This window comes from Mesoplodon bidens, assembly GCF_964165515.1.
Source record: "Mesoplodon bidens genome assembly, chromosome: 6".
In the NCBI taxonomy this organism is placed as follows: Eukaryota; Metazoa; Chordata; class Mammalia; order Artiodactyla; family Ziphiidae; genus Mesoplodon; species Mesoplodon bidens.
Genome location: NC_138162.1, coordinates 40,352,376 through 40,371,708, shown reverse-complemented (window position 1 = coordinate 40,371,708; position 19,333 = coordinate 40,352,376). Strand labels below are relative to the sequence as shown.

The 19,333-nt window shown below is 41.0% G+C and overlaps 1 protein-coding gene across 4 annotated transcripts in view; it reads left to right on the top strand.

Moving 5' to 3' along the window:
- AOPEP (aminopeptidase O (putative)) overlaps nt 1-19,333 on the top strand; it is a 378,384-nt gene that overhangs the window by 333,114 nt on the left and 25,937 nt on the right. For all 4 annotated transcript variants that reach the window (XM_081236407.1, XM_081236408.1, XM_081236406.1 and 1 more), the window contains one exon: nt 13,790-13,906. In XM_081236407.1, the coding sequence (XP_081092533.1) occupies nt 13,790-13,906 (117 nt within the window). The remainder of the gene's footprint in view (nt 1-13,789; nt 13,907-19,333) is intronic.

The window sequence follows — 19,333 nt, the reverse complement described above, 5'->3', positions numbered from 1 at the left end:
ACTGAAAAAATTCATTAAAAAATGTGAAATGTTCTGATACATTTGAAAATATGCATAAACCTTATTAATGTTCTTAACATTTAAAGCGTGGTGTCCTGTCTTGCACACAAGAGATAAACTTAGCTAGGAAAACTTTTAAAGCTATTTAATTTAAAGATTTAGATCTTGACTCATTGGGGAATTTTGGAAAAATAAGTTTGGGGGGAATATTACATTTTCCTTGCAGGCGCTTTCTACCTGTGTCCTCAGTTGCTCATCATGTTTATTTCACCTGCAGAACAAGTGTTTGGGAGTCCTTTTAAAGTTTTTATTTCCCAGGCACCTGGTTTTCTTAGTTTAAGCATTGAAGAATGTCATCTTACTTTCAGGACATTAAAGTTTTAGGTGAGGTAGACACATTAGCATTTAATGCATTTGGTTTTGTTTCTTATTTTCTACTTGTTTTAACTTGAAATTAGTTGCTTTTTTTCTTAAAAGAGATTAACTTTCAAAGTGGTTACTGCAGTGAAACTTTACATTGTGTTCAGATATCTGTCATATTAATATTTAGAGAGGCAAATTTAGCTGCTAAACAAAAATAGCATTTTGTAGTAAAATAAGGTACTAAATTAATTTTCCATAATGTGGCAGTTAAGATTTCCTTCATTTAAAAATGGAGAAATTTTAGAGCATATCTAGTAAATGCATGGAGTGAGACTGAAAACTATAGTTACCTGAAATTTTGAAAAAAATGAAAATGTTTTTGAAATATATAGATTGAAAGGGGAAGACATATGAGTCATACAACCTGTTTTATGCAGTGTTTTTGTAGTGGTTGTTTTATTATTTTGTCTACTCCAATAGTTCATTGCCTATTTTAAAAAAATCTTTCACATGAACTTAATTTCTAAATTGTTCAGTAGTTCTAAAATGGATGCAGATTGCTTTAAAGATCAAACCAGTACTGGAAAAGAAAGTACAGAAAGGCTTTTTTGTTTTTGGTGTTTGGTTTTATTTTTCTAAGCACATATTTTATGGGTATAATTTTCCTCATCCTGAAATATCTCCTGTACATCTCAAACTAGGCTGAAGAGATTAATACTCAGAACTGTGAATGGACGGTTAATAAATTTCTGGGGAAAATAGGCCTGATCACTTCCACCAGTACTAATTAAGAATTATGCAGATTGTTTACTAGAAAGATGCCCTGGGTAGTTTGTTTCCCTTTTATTCACATAATCTGTAAACTGGAAACAAAACAGCCCTCCCGCATCTTTGTACGTCTTTTACGTTTCTACCAGGTGATCCAGGAACATTTGTGAATGTTCCGCAGGAGGGACTAAACGCATCAGTTCAATATTCATTTTTTTAAACAGTGTTTTTTTCTTTTTTTCTTTGTTGTAATGGGCATGGTCTGGTGTTTTTCCATTCAAATGGAAAGTGAAGTGGCGTGTACACTAGAGGTTAAACTTGTTTTAAGTACAGTGAGCACCGAGAGAAAGTCTTCACATTCTATAAATTAGAGGAAAAATTGCTACAGCTGTGATTGCCTTTGTTCTCAAAGCCATTTGAATTGCAGGCTGTGTTGGGACTGGTTCGTACATTGTTTAACTGCTGAGACTAAAACTTCTAATTAGAGTAATTACTGGGTGGGAGCTGACTGGCGGGGGCGGGGTGGGGGCCAGGGGTGTGGCTGGGAAGGGGCGCCGCGCGGTGGGAACCCGGCCCGGCTGGCCGCGCGGGGCGGGGCGGGCAGGCGCGGCGGCGGCCTCTCCGGGGATTGGCCCGGGAGGAGGAGGCGGCGCGCGCGGCGGGCGCTGCCGATATCAGCCGGCGCCCGGGACGGATCCGGGAGGACTCTAGGCTCTGGCCTGCGACCCGACGGGAGCCGCAGTAAGTAAGCCGTTTTCTTCTTTCCAAGTCGGGCCCGCCCGCCGCAGCCCGGCCCGTCTGACAGCTGCGGGGTCCCGGGGCCGTCAGCTGGTGTTCGTTAGGAGAATTAAGGTGGTTTCTTCTCCGTCTACCAAATCCCTTCTCATTTTCCTCCTTTTAAATAACCTCAGTCTCTCCACCAAATGAGCTTTAGCAGGAAAGAAAGCCAAGTTTGGTTCACTCGTATTCGTTCTGCTTCATAATCCTGTCCTTATCTGCTTATAGCGAGCAGCCCATTCTGTGGAGTTTGCATTCCCACTACCATGGTGGTATCATTTGATGTGAATGGGAGTTCTCATTGCCTTCAAAAATACTGTGGGGTGCTTCTGACGGGCTCTTGCCCTTTGTTTTCACGCCGTTGTACTTGTAAACGTTTTAAACTTTGAGTGCATTCAAGGGCATGGGTGTCGGTATTGTAATTTTTTGTGTATTTTATTTACCAAGCCTTCAAGGAAGACACATCAGGTAAACAGATACATTCTGAGGTGCTCAAGAAAGCTTACTTGAAGGACAAATCCAGCAGGAAAAGGGTAACAACAAATTACTGCTTCAGACTAGAGCCTTCTTTAGAAATGTCCTGCAGGTTAACTTACTGTTCTCTTTCCTCTTTGTTAAGGGGTGTGTGCTAACTTAGAGGGGTTCTGGTCTTTGGTCTCAATTCCTAGAAAACATTCTTAGATGGAAACGTAGACCAGGTTTTAAACTTTGACTCCGAGGAAAAGTTTGTTAGGTTGCCCTGGAGGGAGCAGCCTGTTCATGTTTTATTTCTGTCTCAAAGGTAACTATTACTTGTAAAGTTCTGAGATGAGACACCCTACATTGTGAAGTCAGCAGAAAAGTGGTTCTCAACCTGTGAGGTTGCATTTAGTAAATTCAAAAATCTTTGTGTCCACTTTTCCTTTTGGTGGGGGGGGGGAGAATCTGTGATCACTGGTTCTTCAGGTTGATTTGTTATAAGCAGGTCAAGCTTCACTTCGGAATAGAATGTGTAGATTATAATTGGTATGTTGTAACTTTGATAAAAGCACAGTTGCAGAAATTCTGTTAAAATGTGGAGAGTAAACATTTTTTAAAGTTTCTCTTTTTTTAGTTTTAATTATATAAGAAAAATTTCTTAAAACCTACACAAAGAAAACGGTTTGATTGCTCCCTTTTTTTTTTTTAACATGAATTCTAAGTTAATTCATAAAACAGATAAGCTTGGATACTCATGGGAGGGAAAGTTTGGTTTTTCGCAGACTGACTGTTTTTCATTCAAATTGAATAAGCAATTCAAAAACTTAGAAGTGTCTTAACATTTCCTGTAATTTCCAAAAGTTCTGTGCTATTAAAATGTATTATGCTGATAAAATAATACCAAATTTTTCTTATATAAGCATATTATATGTACGTAAAGGCAGATATAAAAAGAATAGAAATGCTAAAACTTAACCACAATTTGTATGACATTTCTTTAGGAGTCTATTAGGAATAACTTGCAATACTTGAGATTTTAGATTGTTACCAGAAAAGGTATCTTAGGTTTAATCAGCTTTATGCCAACCAACACCTATGGAAAGGTTTTGGTAGGTCTCAGACCTACTAGGATTTTAGGTATGTATCTATTTTTCATCTTTGAAGACTTACTTCTGTTGATTGACTTTGAAGTATTTGAATTCACATGAGAGGATTTTTCTATGGCAGCAAACAAGGCCGAATTTCAGATTTCCTGCTCCTGTACCAGCTTCTGGCTGCTCCGGGCCATGAGTCCAAGCTGGAGCTCACAGTAGATGTAAGATTTTAATGTCTGAATTCTGATAGCAGTAAAGAGTGTGTTTAGCTTTAAAAGAACATTTTTATAACACTATTTCAGTCTCTTGTTTAGTTGGGAATAGTTCTTATTGTGATGGAAAGTACATTAATTTATGAATTATTCAGCCCTTGGTACATGGCCTGCAACTTTGGGGTAAACAAACCTGGCATCATTCATGTGCATGTAGTTTATTGTTCTGTTTCCCATTCACCTGTTTGTTTCACTTTCTCACATGATGTGCATCTGTAAGACAGCCATTTCTCTTCCATACAAAATGCTGACCCATTAAGAGCTTTTATTCCCTTCAGCTGCACTGGTATTGAGGTGGAAGAGAGAAAAGGAAGAGTTAACGTGAGGGAAACATTTCTTGAAAGTGTGTGAAACTTGTTCTTTGCCTTTCTTTTTCCTGAAGCTCTTAAGTCCATGTTTTTTTCAATAATATGAATTTCTGTAAGTTTCTAAGTGACCCTTAAGAAGTTAATTCTTTGCTCTATTCCTCATAAAACTTTTCAGAGTTAATCCGGGATATAAAATGTCTGGATTAGAATCCAAAAGTGTACAGAATTTGGGTGAAATCTGACTCCTGTGCTTTATATACATTAAATCATTCTGTGAAAGAAAACTGAGACATTGGATAGTAAATTGTGCAATACTCTCAACACATTTTTATTAAGTAAAAACAACTTTATTCCTTTATTTTTCCAGCAATAATTCTTGTAGTTGGACTCCTACCCTCTTCCACCCACCCACCCACAATTTTTCTTTAGTTGTGGTTGGCTATACATATCCCTAAGGATATGTTTCTTTGTCAACTTTATGACAGAAACCACAACAAATTGTGGACGTGTGGCTAACATTTATGCGTAGTTTGGGTTTGGTAGAAAATGTAAGAAGAACAGTAGAAATTAAAATCTAATCAAAAAGGTATTTATGTTGTTTTGACTATGAACCTATGAAGAAGAAAGGACAGGAACTAGGAGTAATGGAATGTTAGTATTTTACACCAGAATAAATACCCAAGAGTGAAATTTGCTTGTAAATTATGCTCTCTCCTTAAAAATTTGTTGAGTGTATGTGTGTGTCCATTCCCAAGTCGTTTGTCTGAGCCAAGCGCCAGAGTATGACTTCGTTTCTCCTTCCGTTTCTTGTCTTTTTCTCACCTTGCAACTCTTGTTAGTGTCGTTATCTCTAAAATGCTTTTGTGGCTTACTTTTTTATAGATGTTAGTTTTGATAATTTTTCAAAATGTAATCTGTAATAACAAGTTTTAACAAGGAGACTGTGGAAAGCAAAGGGACAGGTCTTTGTAAGACATACTATTGAGTCTGCATTTAGCGCAAAATGGGTTGTTACAAACACTACAGTCTAGCTTATTCATTAGATTAGTTCTTTAAAAACATCGCAGAACCATCATTTTGTTGATTACAGTCGATTATAATTGAGGAGGCATTTCCGTTATTTTACCATTTGCTTTTAGAGTAAGAATCTATGATACAGAAGGTTTACAAAACTTTTAAAATTGATATATTTAAGTTGTGAATTTTTGGATTCGTTTTCATTTAGAAGTGGGAATCACTTCTGGCTTGAATTTTCATGCGTAGCTATGTAAATTTTCTTTCAATATAGTTTTCTTTAAATCACTGAATGGTTGCTTGACAGCTGTTCTTGCAGTCATTTTTCTGTATTACTCCATCTTACCGTATTGGGCATTAAGTCCTTTATTTAAATTTGATAAACATTTGAGTATCTGGCTTGAGGTAGGTGGCACATGAAATGAGCAAGATAGGGTTCCATCCCTTAGGGAGTTGCCTTAAAAAGGTACATTCTTTTTATAGAAGTTGAAATATGGTTTTATTTGAACTCAGTTATTCTTGTTTAAACTTAAAATAGGATCCTATTTTTGTCCATAAAATTTTAAGGAGCTTAATTTCGGTAAATGCTTAGGTTCCCCCCCCCATTTGCTAATCACCTGTAATTTATAGAGGAAAACTGTTTTCAGACTGAATATTCCTAAGAATTTTGTATTTGTGCATATGAACACCTTAATTTTGTGCATATTATCACTTTTTGCCAGGAGCATAGGGCTAGCTATAGAAAATAAACTCAACTGAATGTTACCCAGAAGAATCTAATGTTGATGCAGTTATTTTCTAGAAGTGTTAAATTTGTAACAAATAATCCCTCGCAGACGATCTGATTTTGATATATTGGGGGTAGTAGCGGAAGTTGAAAAAAGATAGGAAGAAATTCTGGTTTGAATGAAATTACAGTTACTGGTTTTTCCCTTGGAAAAAACTCGGAAAATATTTGATGGTTCATTTAGATTATAAATGACAACATAAAAATCTGAGCACGTGACTGATTCAGTGCTTCATGTATATTTGCAAAGCATTTGGAAAATGTTAAATTCTTTCAATGTTTCTTTCTTTTTTTCTTTTTTATTCTTTATTTCTTATAGAGCCTTATGTCGAAGGCTGACTTTCAGTAGATCACAGTGAGGGAGCTGCTCTAAAATTCTTTCAGTATTCGCGCATTGCTCGCACAGAACTTATGTCTTACATTTAATGGTATTCATCTCTACGTAGAGAAGTATTGACATCAGAACTTTTGAGATCTATGTTGCTTTGAAATACTGTTGTTATGACGAAGAATAGAGAGGCTCTGATAGATTTCTTGGTGCACACTCCTGCTAGGGGATCTGCTTCTAACTGCTTTATAGAAGCCCTTGGTTTCCAGGTTGCTAGCTCAGTATTTTGTTAGAGCATGTGCTTTAATCATTTACGCATTTCAGTGCTTAGGTTGCAGTATTAAATTTCTTCATAAAGTGGATCTTCTCTCCTTTAAGTAAATTATTGAGAAATTTTTAACATGTTTTGAGAAAAATAGTTCAGCTTGATCTGGAGGCAGGAAAAAGAAAAAGGCCAGGCAGCTAGCTGCTCATGTAGGTCACTCAGAGAAAAAGTGGATGTGAAGAGTTGCTTAATTCCTTTTTGTATATCTTTAGAAAAAATTTTACGCAAATTCAGCCATAGTCTATGTTCTCTTCTTAACTTCTCCCCCCACTTAATAATATTTCTCTCCATCTCAGCATATTACGGAAACAGTTAACATCTCATTCTTTTTAATAGCTGTATAATATTCTGTTGTGTGATGGTTATATACCATAGCCACGATTTTGACACACAGATTTTGACTGACAGTTTTCATGGTAAAGGTATATTCATATGGTGGACTTTTGGAGGTCATAAATTAGTTGGTATGCAACCAGAATTTTGAATTAGAAAATATCACTTTATAACTTAGGAACTCAGATTCATAAAATGTATACTCTTAAGATAAATAAGTCAATTATTAAATACCATATTAACTTAGATAAGAGCATTAATTCTAAAGAAAGGAAAAGAAGCAGATTTCTATTAAAAGAAAAAACAAACCAAAAACCTGTGAATACGAGAAAAGTTAGACGTATTCTCTGAGCCTTTCAAGTGTTCCAAATTCTTTAGAAAGCCTCCTGCGTGGAGCATGAGTGTTATCATGGCAGGGTGAATGGACTGAATCACTTAGGAATTTATAGTTTCTTCTTCATGAGCGGCATTTTTCTTGAGAAGCATAAAATTCAGATCAGGAATGGTCTCCCTTTGGCCCCTTTGGTTATTGGTCTGGCAAGTTCCTGAATAGGGAAAGCAGACGCGAAGATACCAAGAATCTCTTATAAAATACTTGGGAATTTTCAATTTGTGTGTTTACAAAGATTTATTTTCAAACTGTGTTATAACATAAACCATAAGTGTACACATGATTATAAGAGTTGACAGGAGGACTGCATTTAATGTAGTTTAAATAATATGCTTTGTATCAAATTGCATATAGTTTGGGTAATATTTTTTACAAAAGTTAGGGGAGTGTTAGCACATGAAAATTTGGCCCTTATAATCTGACATGAGTGAGATATGAGAATGATTTATGCCAATGAATTATTTCAGGTACTCTTTGCTAATGATGGTGTCTGTTTTGGTCACTGTGGTGTCACTTTTGGAAGCACCACAACCAAACTATGGCTCAGAAGTTTGGTAGTCTTTTTCACCTGTAGCTGTTAGAATTGTTTTCCCCCAAATATAGTAAATATGCTTTTTTTCTATGTGAACTGAATTATATAAATATTTGCTTCTGCTTGAATTTTCCTAAAATTTGTCTATAGGCATACTCCCTAAAGATGTTTGATAATCAGAAATACTAATTATGCTGGATAAATACATCTATTCATTGATTTCCCTATTTTGAAGAAAATTATTTTCACTTTTAATTTTATTTAGTGACTTTCATCGGTTGGCAAATCAAATTTATGTCCCCAAAATAATATGAACTAGAGACTTTAATTCTTAAATTCGTCAGTTCTTTAAAATGTATTGTTTTTCTTCAACATGGAAAGGATGGTTTTTCTTTTGTAAGTTTTGTTTCTAGAAGCAGTTCAGAACAATTGTGTTTTTCTTCTATATAAGTTACTATTTTAGACTAAAACCATTTTAATTATGTCATGATATCCTTGTTGACAACAGCTCTTGGCCAGACACTCTCCTATGTGTATGTTATCAAATAGTTCATTTTTGTCACTTAAAAATGTTTATCATTAAGAAAGTGCCAGATGAAAGATCCTATACAAACAATGAAGTGAGAACCATGGTCCTGGCCAGTGTTTGGAGTAGGCAAAGTCAACTTCACCAGAGTTCTGATACTCTTCAGGGCACCTGAGGGTGGGTAGTGTGGTGGATGTGTTTTCTGGGAAGAGTAGAAAGGAGTTTGTTAGACTTTGGGGGAAATCTTATTAAAAAGACCTTTTATATCTGTGGGATTACCTTTTTAATCCAAGGGGCAAAGGAGAACTGCTCTCTCTTTTGTGCCTCTGTGCCACAATACATGTGGCTTTCAAAGGTCAGCCTCCCCAATTCTGGTTTGGACCCTGCTTGTGTTGAATTTCAGCCAGCGTACAGGAGAATTTGAGATTTTTCCTCCCTCCCCCATTTTTTCTGTTTTTGTTCAGTGTAAACAGTTCCTGCCGTAGTAACATAGACAAATATAGCAGAGAATGCTTTTCTGGAAGAAGAATGCTCCCTAAGCATTTTTTAACCATTTTTGGGAAGAATTGATCTTTCTGTGTATTTCAGGCAGACCGAAAGAGAGGGAGGCCATTGCTATAAATTGAAGTGACATCATATGTGTTTTGCCCCCATTGATCTGCATTTAGTCTCCAGCCAGGATAAAAGGAAATGGCATCAGGGAGGAAGCATGCTTCATTTAGGCGCAGATCCCAGAGTGATAGTGAGGTAATAATAGAACTCACGCCACTGTCCGTCGGTGGCTGCATTAGTCCTAGGCTCATTCCCCGTCTGGGAGTCTGAGACTTCCTTCGTGTGTGGCTGCAGCGTGCCAGCTGGGCTGTGAGGGGAGGTGCCCTCCTTTGCTTTTGGAGGGGTGCGGGCAGTGGACGTGGATGTTCGCGGGCCCCGGGTTCCCTGTGTTGGTCCTGCCTGTGGAAGGTCAGTAGTGAGATGCGTATGGGGCACTTTCTGATCTAGGAGCCTGGCTGGCCCTTTCGGAGTCCTGCGTATAGAAGAAATGGTGGAGGGCCTCGGTTGTGTGGTTGGTCTTCAGGGAGCCAGGAGTGAGTGATGCCCCCGTGACAGAAAAAAGAGGTTTCTAGGCTTCTGGAAGAGTCAAGGTTCTTTTTCTTTGTGCTACTTGTAGACTAGGAGGGTGTGTTTGGAAAATCCATATTTTCTTTCCAAGAGCCTGTATAAGAACTCGTTAGAACTGTTCAAACTTGTGCAGCTTGCTTCAACCCTTAGGCTGACTGGGAAAAATTACGAGGTAGACTTTTTTCTCTTCCTGCATTTCTGGGCAATTAGCAGCCATGGAATCCTCCATGTTTAGAGCAAGAACACAGACTTCCAGAATTCTTAACAAATCTCAATGTATTGACCTCCTTTGGTGTTTTTTTTTGTGTGTGTTCGAGTAAGTTTTCCAGTGTTGTGAAGTTCTCTGTTTCAAGTGCCCACATGGCTTTGGCACCCCACTCTTATTTTGTCTAAGTTTCTGAGGCAGATGCATTTTAAAAATACCGAGCTGGTTTCCATATGGAAAAAATAATAACCTCATCATGAGTTCCTAGTTTGTGCAAAGGAAAGAACTTGCTCTTCCTATCACTGTTGAACTGTGGGTGTGAGCACTACTAGACCCTCAGAAATAAAGGCAGGTTCTTTTTCTAATGTTTGAAGGAGCTGCTTTCTCAGGAGATAATGCTCTGAAGCATGTGCTTTATTTTTCTTAATCACTCCATGCTGTGACTAAAGCCGTGTCTGTCTCCACCCCACCGCCCCACACTGCTGTATTAAACACAGTGGGCCTAGAAGTCATGTGAAATTTAATTTGATTTCTACATGGGTGGGAGTGGAGTGACCCATACAGCATTTCCCAATGCCCCTGTGCTTGCTGCCAGGGCAGGTGGCACCCAGCACTGCGTCTGAACACGTTTGCTGGTGTATGATATCTCTCAGTTGCTTTCCGAACATTTTGGTTTATTACTTAGTACTTCTTTTTCATTATAGGGTGGCTTTATAGGGAGTAAGTGTTTATTTTACAAAGAGAAATATGCTGTATTAAAGCAAGCTGCTTACCACATTTTTGCTTCAGTATTCTCTTTTCAAGGTCTGTAATCTCATGTAAAAATTAAGTAATGTTTACTTACTCATTTGTGAGTGAGGCATACTGTATTTTATTGTCTGTGTGCTAAAATAGCATTTGATCACCGATTTGAAATACAAGCCCCCCCCCGCCCCCCGCCATCCCCACCGAATTGGAAGAATTACAGTTGAAAGCCAGATGGCTACAGGTGGTTTTACTAAGGAGAGTCACTTACACAAGTCCATTCTGAAGACCTCTCAGCATTATGGAGGAATGTTCTCAGCCTCTGTGTTGGTCCTTGGTGCCCCTGCCCACCTCTGAGCAAGCTAGTTCTTAGCGAAGGAGGAGGGAGAGCTAGTGGGGTGTGTGCATGCTTGTTCTTTGCCTTTCTCCAATTAAAGTAAATTAAACTTAACAAAGAACCACAAAGGCTTGACTCCCTCCCTTCCATCTCGGCTGCCCATCTTAAGTCAGGGGACTTGGCTTTAGATATTTTTCCATTGCATAAAATGAGGAGAGGACAGAAACTTCCAGTGATCCTTCTGGTTCTGTTTCTCTGTGCAGGTGTGTATGAACTTTTTGCTTAGAAGAAAGCTGCGAGAGATACAAAAGTGTGAATCCAGATATTTTGATAGGTTCCCATGTTAGTAATTCTCTGACTTTAAAAAGGAGTTTATTGGTCAAACCCAGCTGGGGTAAGTTGAGGACCAAGCTAGTCGTCTTACTCAGGGTTTCTTTCCTCCCTGGGTGTCTCCAGTTTAAACCAAATCCTAAGCTTGGGTTCTAACAATAGGCCTCTTTGTAAGCGCAGGCACGTAATAGGGAGATGCTTTTCTTTCTACTCTTCCCTTCTCTGCAGTTCTGCAAATTGGCCGGGCTTGTTCCTGCTGCACTTAGTTAGCGAATAAGGCCGCCACCCGCAGCCCATGGGTGTTCTGTGCTGTATCAGGCTGGGCCCTTCCCCAGAAGCGGTGTTCTTGAGTAGCTGTTGCTGCCCTGAATTGGCTGCCTGTAGAAGCACTGCTGACCAGTTTTGAGCATGCGCATGGGGAAGCAGGACTGGCTAGCCATTCTGACCCAGTCTGGGACCTGACCCTCTCCTGCCCCTGTACAGACAGATGGGCTGCTGCCGGACAGGCACCTAGGCCCGCCGCAGGGTGGGGGCCACGTGGAGCACACTTTGGAAAGGGATGTAGTGGGGCAGGTGGGGAGAGACCATTTTGGGGAGAAAGGGTAGACTCCATGAGAAGGGTTCAAATGCAGGAGGGCAATCAGGGAGAGTGGCCTTGGGGAATGAGGGGCACATGCACGACTGGGGCTGAAGGCTTAGCCTCCACAAGGGAAGGGGCCCCTCTTGGAACATAGGGAAGGAAGATCCAGAGAGGGAGGCTGCAGGGTGAGATGGATGGGAAGGAGGGCGGAGGGAGCCTGGGTGCCAGGCCCAGCTGGGCCGAGCTGAGAAGATGGAACTACAATAAGAGGGGCCACAAGAAAGGCTGAGAACAAAGTGTCAGCTCTGCTGCCTGGTGAGGAATGCCAGAGGCTGGGTAAGACTCCTCCCTCTGCCGGCGGCCATGAGTGCCTGCCTGCCAGGTGCTCATGGTGCGGATGGTATACAAGGGTATGCATGCTCCCCAGAAGCTGGTGGTTCTGAATTTGGTCTGTTGTATAAAACAGCAAATTTCTTTTAATATCATAAAAGTAGCCTCATGTGTCTAAAACTGTAGAAAATGGAAAAATGGCATTTTTGTACTAGTATATAGTAATTTGATATCTGTAAAGCATCTTACAAACACAGTAGTTCTAACGGAAGGAAATTAAGTGTTCTCATATATAACCTCACAGGTCAGTGCTGAATCGTAACCCTCTGGTTTTGCTGAAGCACCTTGTTTCTCCTGTCAGCCTGAGAGAGGATCCACAGCATGACTCTGTAGTGGATGGAGTGATGTTATGGAATGAAAATACCCAAGAATCAAGTGTTGTGCATTTGTGTCTGTCTGTCTAGAGGGAAGTGGCAGTTTAATTAGACCTTAGAAAGGTGAGGTGAGGAAAGATAAGAAATGCTTTCTTTGTGGAATTATGTGGTAAATTTCATGCATGCGGTCTCTGCTGGGTTTTCCTGCAAGCGCATTTAGGAAGAGTGTGTGTGTGAATGGAGGGGGGGAGGCAGAGGTGCAGCGCACACTTGGGGGCTGAAAGGTAAAGAGAGGTAGGGGAGAAGCCAATAATTTTTGAAATTTCTTTTAGAGTAACAAAATGGGGATTAAAATCCGGGTGTTCTTGTGAATATTCTGTTGCTCTAGTATTGACTTCCAGAACTGTAAATTTGGGTTAGTTGACAAGGATTGCCTGGGCATAATCAGGAATGGAGAAAAGCTAAATGTCGAGAATAGTGGAATTCATAGTAATTATTTTAAAACCTTCATTTTAGAATAAATACATTTTGGTTTCTACAAGATGTATCTTAAATTGATTTTTTTACTTCTGTTAACAGTTTGTGTGCTGCTCTGTGCTAGAGGCTGATCTAGGCACTGTGGTACAAGAGTGAATAAGACAGATATTTTAAGTTCTTGGATTTCACAAGTATTGTTTGTTCACAGATTAGTTTGTGTTATTTTTGAACCATATAAAAACATCTTCCTCTCTTTGCCCTTAAGTGGTAATACCATTTTTACTTATCCTGTATGAAAACTCAGGGATCTGAGTGACCTTGTGTGGTTGGGCATGTGTGTGTGTGTGTGTAATCATACATACAACCTTCTTTTTAATGGAATAATAAACTTACAGTTTTTATAATAGAGGGATTGTGAAACATGGTTCTAGTTTCATTACATGCTCTTTATTTCTCGGTGTACATTTGCAAGACACATACTAAAGAAGGAAATCTGAAAGTTGCTTATTTCTGTTAAGCTTCCATGTGTTTACCTAAGATCAGACGGTTTCTTGAGTATTTGTCTAGGCTAAATGACCTTTTTTGGCATATGCATGCTGTAGAGAAAAAGATATAATAAAACCATGATAATGTTTTATTAAGATAAGCACAGTTTTTATCATTCACAGTGTATGTGTACATTTAAGTCATCATGTTGTACACCTTAAAAAAAATTCATGGTGTACAACCTAAAAAATAAACAAGGTAAACTCAGTTTTGATCTGCTCTTAAATATAGAACTGACATGAAAAGCCATGGAGAATAGGGCTTAATCAGGCCCCAGAACGCAGTGTCTTTGGGGATACAAGGTAAACCTTGAGGTTTTACCATAGTAAAGTCTACAGTCTTCCCATGTTTCAGACAGCTGCTGGGAGTCCCCAGGTTACCCTGGATTTGCTGTCTTTGGTCTAAACATTTGGGTTTAATTTCTTGTAAGCTGAATGGCATTTTCACAGGCTGTTTGGTTTTGTCCTCAGCTTCTTCCAGACCAGCTGGTCTTGCTTCTGGAGCATCTCTTGGAGCAGAAGACCATGAATCCCCGAACTCTGCGAAGACTTGAGAGGACGTACCACCTCTCGGAGCAGGATGCAGAGGTAACCAGGAACACCCTCAGAATTTACACTGTGGGTCCTCACTGTTGGTGAAGAATGATGATCCCATTGTGTCCCAAACTGCTGGAACTCTGTAAGCAGCATCCCGTGCTGTGTCTTACGAGTGAAAAGCAGCACTTCGAGCAAAGAGTAAACTGCTTCCCTGGTTGCGCTTGCTCCAGCAGGGGGCCTCTGATCCTGGTCATTACCAGGGTATTTTGAAGGTCCTAAGTTTTTCCCTCTTTCTTCTTAAATCATTAAGATGGACATAAGTCTCCTAAAGGAATGAGCAGGCGGGTGGAATGTTTTTGAATTATAAACTTGGGTGGGTCATCTTGTGCATGATGGTGTTGCCGTCCTGTTGCACATTAAGGAAACTTGGGTGAGATGTGCCAGAGCTTCTTGGTTGCATTCAGTTAGGACAGGAAAGGGGCCATGTGTAAAGGAAATGAAAACTAAATCTAACAGCCATGGTTTGAAAAGCAAAATTGGATGCTTGTGGGAAAGCAATATGATAGGGTCCTTAATATCTTTTAGCTTATTGTGAAGAATGCAATGTGAATCCTAAGATGAGTTCCAGAGTTTTTTAAATATATAAAATAATAAATTATTTAGTCATCTTAAGTAAAAAAAGCACACAGTCTCTCTTATATAAAATTCCTTAAAGGCAAGTAGGTTTGATTTGTGTTCAGTTGAGAATAAATGAACATTTAAAAACTGTACAGTCCAGTATGGCAGCCATTAGGCACATGTGGCTATTGAGCACTTGGTATGTGGCTGTTCTGAATTGAGGTGTGCTGTAAGTGTGAAATATGCATAGCAGGTACTGGAGACATAGTATAAAAAGAGAAGGCAAAATGTTTCAATAATTTCTTATTGATTACAGTGTCAAAATGATATTTTGGACATGTTGGGTTAAATAAAATATTATTAAAAATTAACTTCACAGTTCTTAAAATAGAGTAAATGGAGAAAAGCCAGCTCATTATTAGATTAAAAGGTAAGATGGGCACTGTTATACATGTTAAAACCCTTATGTAAATTCAGGAGTTAATTGAAAAACTCCAGAGAAGACATATGTAGTTTTTTACCCATCTCAGCATAGATCAGATGTGCAACTGTTGCTGTTTATTTCAGCTCTTATATTTTTGTTTATAGGAGTTTCCAAATGCCAGCTTGTTATTTTTAATTAGTGTTTTAAAGAGGTTTCTATTTATAGGCATGAGGTTATGCTTTAGTCAGAGCTGAATGCCACTGAAATGCCAGGCCCCAGTGACAGGCAGTGGGCAGACGGAGGCGGGAGGATCAAAGCAGGTGCTGGGCACCTGTCACTCCTCCACTTCTTGCCAGAAGCTGGGAGGTGGTAGACCCTGGTCCCCCCACCCCTTTCCTGTTGGCATAAACATAAAGCACACTGTGTTCTTAACTTACAGCTCAACTTAGTTGTTATATGTAACTTCTTAAACCTTCGAGAAATATAACAGGTTTTATTTTGGTTGCTTCTTTGCATCTCAGACTGCATCACGATGCCCAAAGCCAGAGCAGTCTCTTCAGGCTTGGCTCTTTGGTTATGAGAGACTGGGGCCTGAGGGAGGCTTGACTGGTTTAAGTAACTGGCGTGGTCAGTGTTCATGCAGTTCACAAATACTCTGCCAGTCACTAGGGATACAGCAGTGGCAAGGGTCACCCTCAGGAAGTTTGGATTCTTCTAGAAAGACAGCTCATAAGTAAATGAGCAGGATAGTTTCAGATAAGAGCTGCAAAGGAGATTGCAGGTGAAAGTGAGCTAGGTGTCTCTAGGTAGAGTTCAGGAAAGGCCACAAGAGAAAGTGACATTTGAGCCAGGACCTAAGGGCAAGCAGGAGTTGGCCATACAAAGCCAAGGGGCCAGGAGTGATTTCCATACAGAGGTGACAGCAAGTGCAAAGGTGTGAGCATGGCATGTTCTAGGATAGGGGTCAGCAAACTTTTTCTGTAAAGGAGCAGATTTTAATATGTCAGGCCATACGGTTTCTGTCACAACTAACTATTCAACTTTGCTGTTGTAGCTGCCATAGGCACTATGTAAACGAACAGACGTGCCTATGTTTCAGTAAAGCTGTTTATGGACCCTGAAACTTGAATTTCATATAATGATCACATCTCAAGATAATCCTCTTTGTTGTTGTTCCTTTTAAAGACTCTTCTAAGATGTCCACACCACTTCTAGCTGTGGGCTGGTTTGGCCTGCCCCCTTCTGAGTTTGTTGACCCCTGCTCTGGGGCCTGCAGGGTTGAGGTCAGGGGTGGGTAGGGCCCAGATTAGGGCCTTAAGGCCCTGAGGCCTAACGTGCCACTGCCTTGCCCCCTTCCCAGGCCCTCTAAGGCCTTGGCACGTAGTCAGTTACAGTGACAGCTTATCTCACTGTGAGGTTTCCTTGAAAGGTCACTCAGAACCAGAAAAGCAACAGGATTTTGGCCAACCAGGGTATGTTCTAGAAACTTTATTAGTTAAGTGTGATTTATTGTGACACTGATTAGCAGGAATTTCGTTGACTAACCATCTGCCTTTATTTTAAGTGACAGAACATTTCATGGGAGAAAGAATTGTTATTTGCTGGAAAAATGAGGATTCTGACTTTATTCTTGGTGCTTCTCCTTGACCAAACATATAAGGATAGTCCCTTTCAGTTATTATCAGGGCTTTTAAATATGTAATAAATAGCAATCATTCAAAACCTGGCTGAAGGTGCTGGCGAGTGGCAGGCTGTATGTGGAGCGTCCGTGTGGGAAATGGCTCTAGAGGTACTTTCCTGACACGGAGCCGTGGGAGTGACTGTGCTCATACTCTTTGTTCAGGGTGCTGCCACAGGCCCTGGGACCATGGTGTTGGACTAGGTGTCTGTGCAGAAGGACTTCAGTCCCAGGACAGGGGGGGTCTCTAGCACAGCAGCAGGGAGTGCTCAGGACAGTGGTGGGGCGGGGGGCTACTTCCTCATATTTCCAGGAGGTAAAGAAAGGCTCCCCCTGCTCTTCCTTGGACTAGCATTTCTCCTGAAAGCACAGATGTGAAGTCACTCTTTGAGAAGGTGAGCCTGCTATTTCCGTAGCTCGTTTAAGCTCCTAATTGCCCAGCGCACTGCAGAGCTCTCTTGTTGGCAGAGCAGCGTGTTCTTGATGTTCCAGAAGTCTCAACTGTGTAAGAAGCCTGTGCTGCCATGAACCAGCTCCCTCTGTTCAGTAGTTGCTTTAGCTTCCTTGCTGTCGTGCCCACTTGTCCCTTCCCTGCCTCCTCCTGTGTCTGTGGGTGGGCTGGTGCTGTCTCACTGGGAAGTTTATTTTAATGATGCTCTTTGTGCAGCTCAATATTTGTATTAGTTGTGTTGCTTCTGTGTTTCCGGTTGTATTCACAGAATGTCCAATCTGTTGGTCAGGATTTCCGAGCATGGCGACCAGGTGGATGATGTTCTTTGCCAGCTGTTTGCATGTCAGGGGAACGCTGTTCCATGTTACGCGCCCCTTGTCCTCCGTGTGCCTGCATCACATGTGTTGTGAATACACAAGTCTGCCCTGCAGGGAGGGACACCTTGTGTTCAGAATCTTAAAGGAAAAGTACATGAGGACAGATGTAATAAGCTAGGTACAGTAATGCATGTCATCTTAGGCCATTTTGTGCCTTGCCTGGCCACTCTTGTCGCCACCATGTGAGAAGTGGGGCTTTGGAGGAGGAACGTTAGTATTCCTTAGCCTGGAAAGTAACACTGACTACAGGAGTAGTTACCGTCTTTTACTTCCTGAGTCAAAGACGCCTCTAGTCATATTGCTGGGCTGCTTTAACCAGGTCAGAAAATGAAAGGGAAACTTAGTTTATAGGAATACATTGTCTACAGTTTCCGAGCATATTGGTTCCAATAAAGGCCCAGAAGGTTTTAAAACATGTTAAACAACTGATTCTTCAAACGAAAGGTATTTTCTGAGATGCTTTTTTAAAATAATGAATTTCCAGCCTGCTTTATCAGGTCTCCTAAGCCTCAAAAATAGCTTTCCTATGTTAGTGAAGAGAGGCTCCACTCAACTTGGCTCTGTGACCTTTTTCCCCAAAAGCCCCACGACTGACCTTGAAGCAACTATTTCTACAGACTACAGTTGAACACTTCAAAACTGGGGCACCCCTCAGGTGAAATTTCAGAAAATGTGGAAGCAGCCACTCCCTGTCTCATCTGGCTCAGATGGGAGTGGTGGATGTTAGTCAAAATGGTCCCCACGGTACCATGCTCTGCTCTGATGTTTCAGTTGGTAGGTTGAGCCAGAAATTTAGTTTTCTGGGTGAGGCCACTACCAGCACCAGGTCTCCCCCTCACTGTATTTGGGAAAGTACTGTTGGTTGAAAGGAAGAGGCCTCCTGGGTTAGGTTGGGGTGGGAAGGGGTGCGCACAGTGTCTCCATCTTGCCCTGGCTCCATGCCCCAGTCTTTGTTCAGGGGTACTGCTCTTCCAGGTCTCCATCCCATCTAGACACCCAGGCTGTGCACCTGGTACTGGCAGAGGCATCAACTTAGCAAAAAGCTGGACTTGGTCCCAGGTCCCCAAATGGCTGGTGGCCACTTACAAGTTGCCCACCCTCCCGGGCCCCTTTTTCCTCGTCTGCACAGCAGTACCAGGACTAGACTGCGGGCTGTCAGCCTTTTTGACCACAGCCAACTGGCAAAAACGGCTTTACGAAACTGTTTTTACTCTTATATTTGCTGCTATTTCCTATTTTATTCTCTTTAAAAATGTGCATTGTGATGCAGCAAATTGATTTTGTGACCCACTAATGAGTCGCAGCCCACAGTTTGGAAAACGTGGAACAGGACGATCTCACAGTCCTCACCAGCTTCCTGCCTTCAGACTTGTGGCCAAGGTCCCTGAGCCTCTTGTCTCCTCAGGATTAAAATGGAGCCATAAACCCCCTCCTCATGGGATTGTTAACACCATGAGGAGAAGTTTTAGCATAATTTCTTGTCATGTAAGACTCACATTCTCTCATTTGGTGTGAAATGGTCAAATTTTATTTAGCTCAAACGACCTTTATATTGTCTCTTTAATCTGTCAGGACTGGCAGTGAGAAAGAGAGACAAGAAGCGCAAGCTCCCAACTGTTAGAAGCCCCTGAGCATCTGGTCACAGAATTCTTAGTCTGGGGTCTTGGCGGCTTTTTCGGTGGGGTCGGGTACAGGGTGGTGTGCTCTAAACCAAGGTTTCTCTACCTTAGCATTACAGATACTTTGGAGTGGGTAGTTCTCTGCTGTGGGGTGTCCTGTGCTTTGGGAGATGTATCACACCCCTGGTTTTTTTTCCCTGCGATGCCAATAGCAGTTCTCTCCCTTCCCCGCCCTGCCCCTGTTTGGGCAATCAGAAGTGTCTCCAGACATCGCCAAATATCTTCTGGGGGATAAAGTCCTCTTGGTTAAG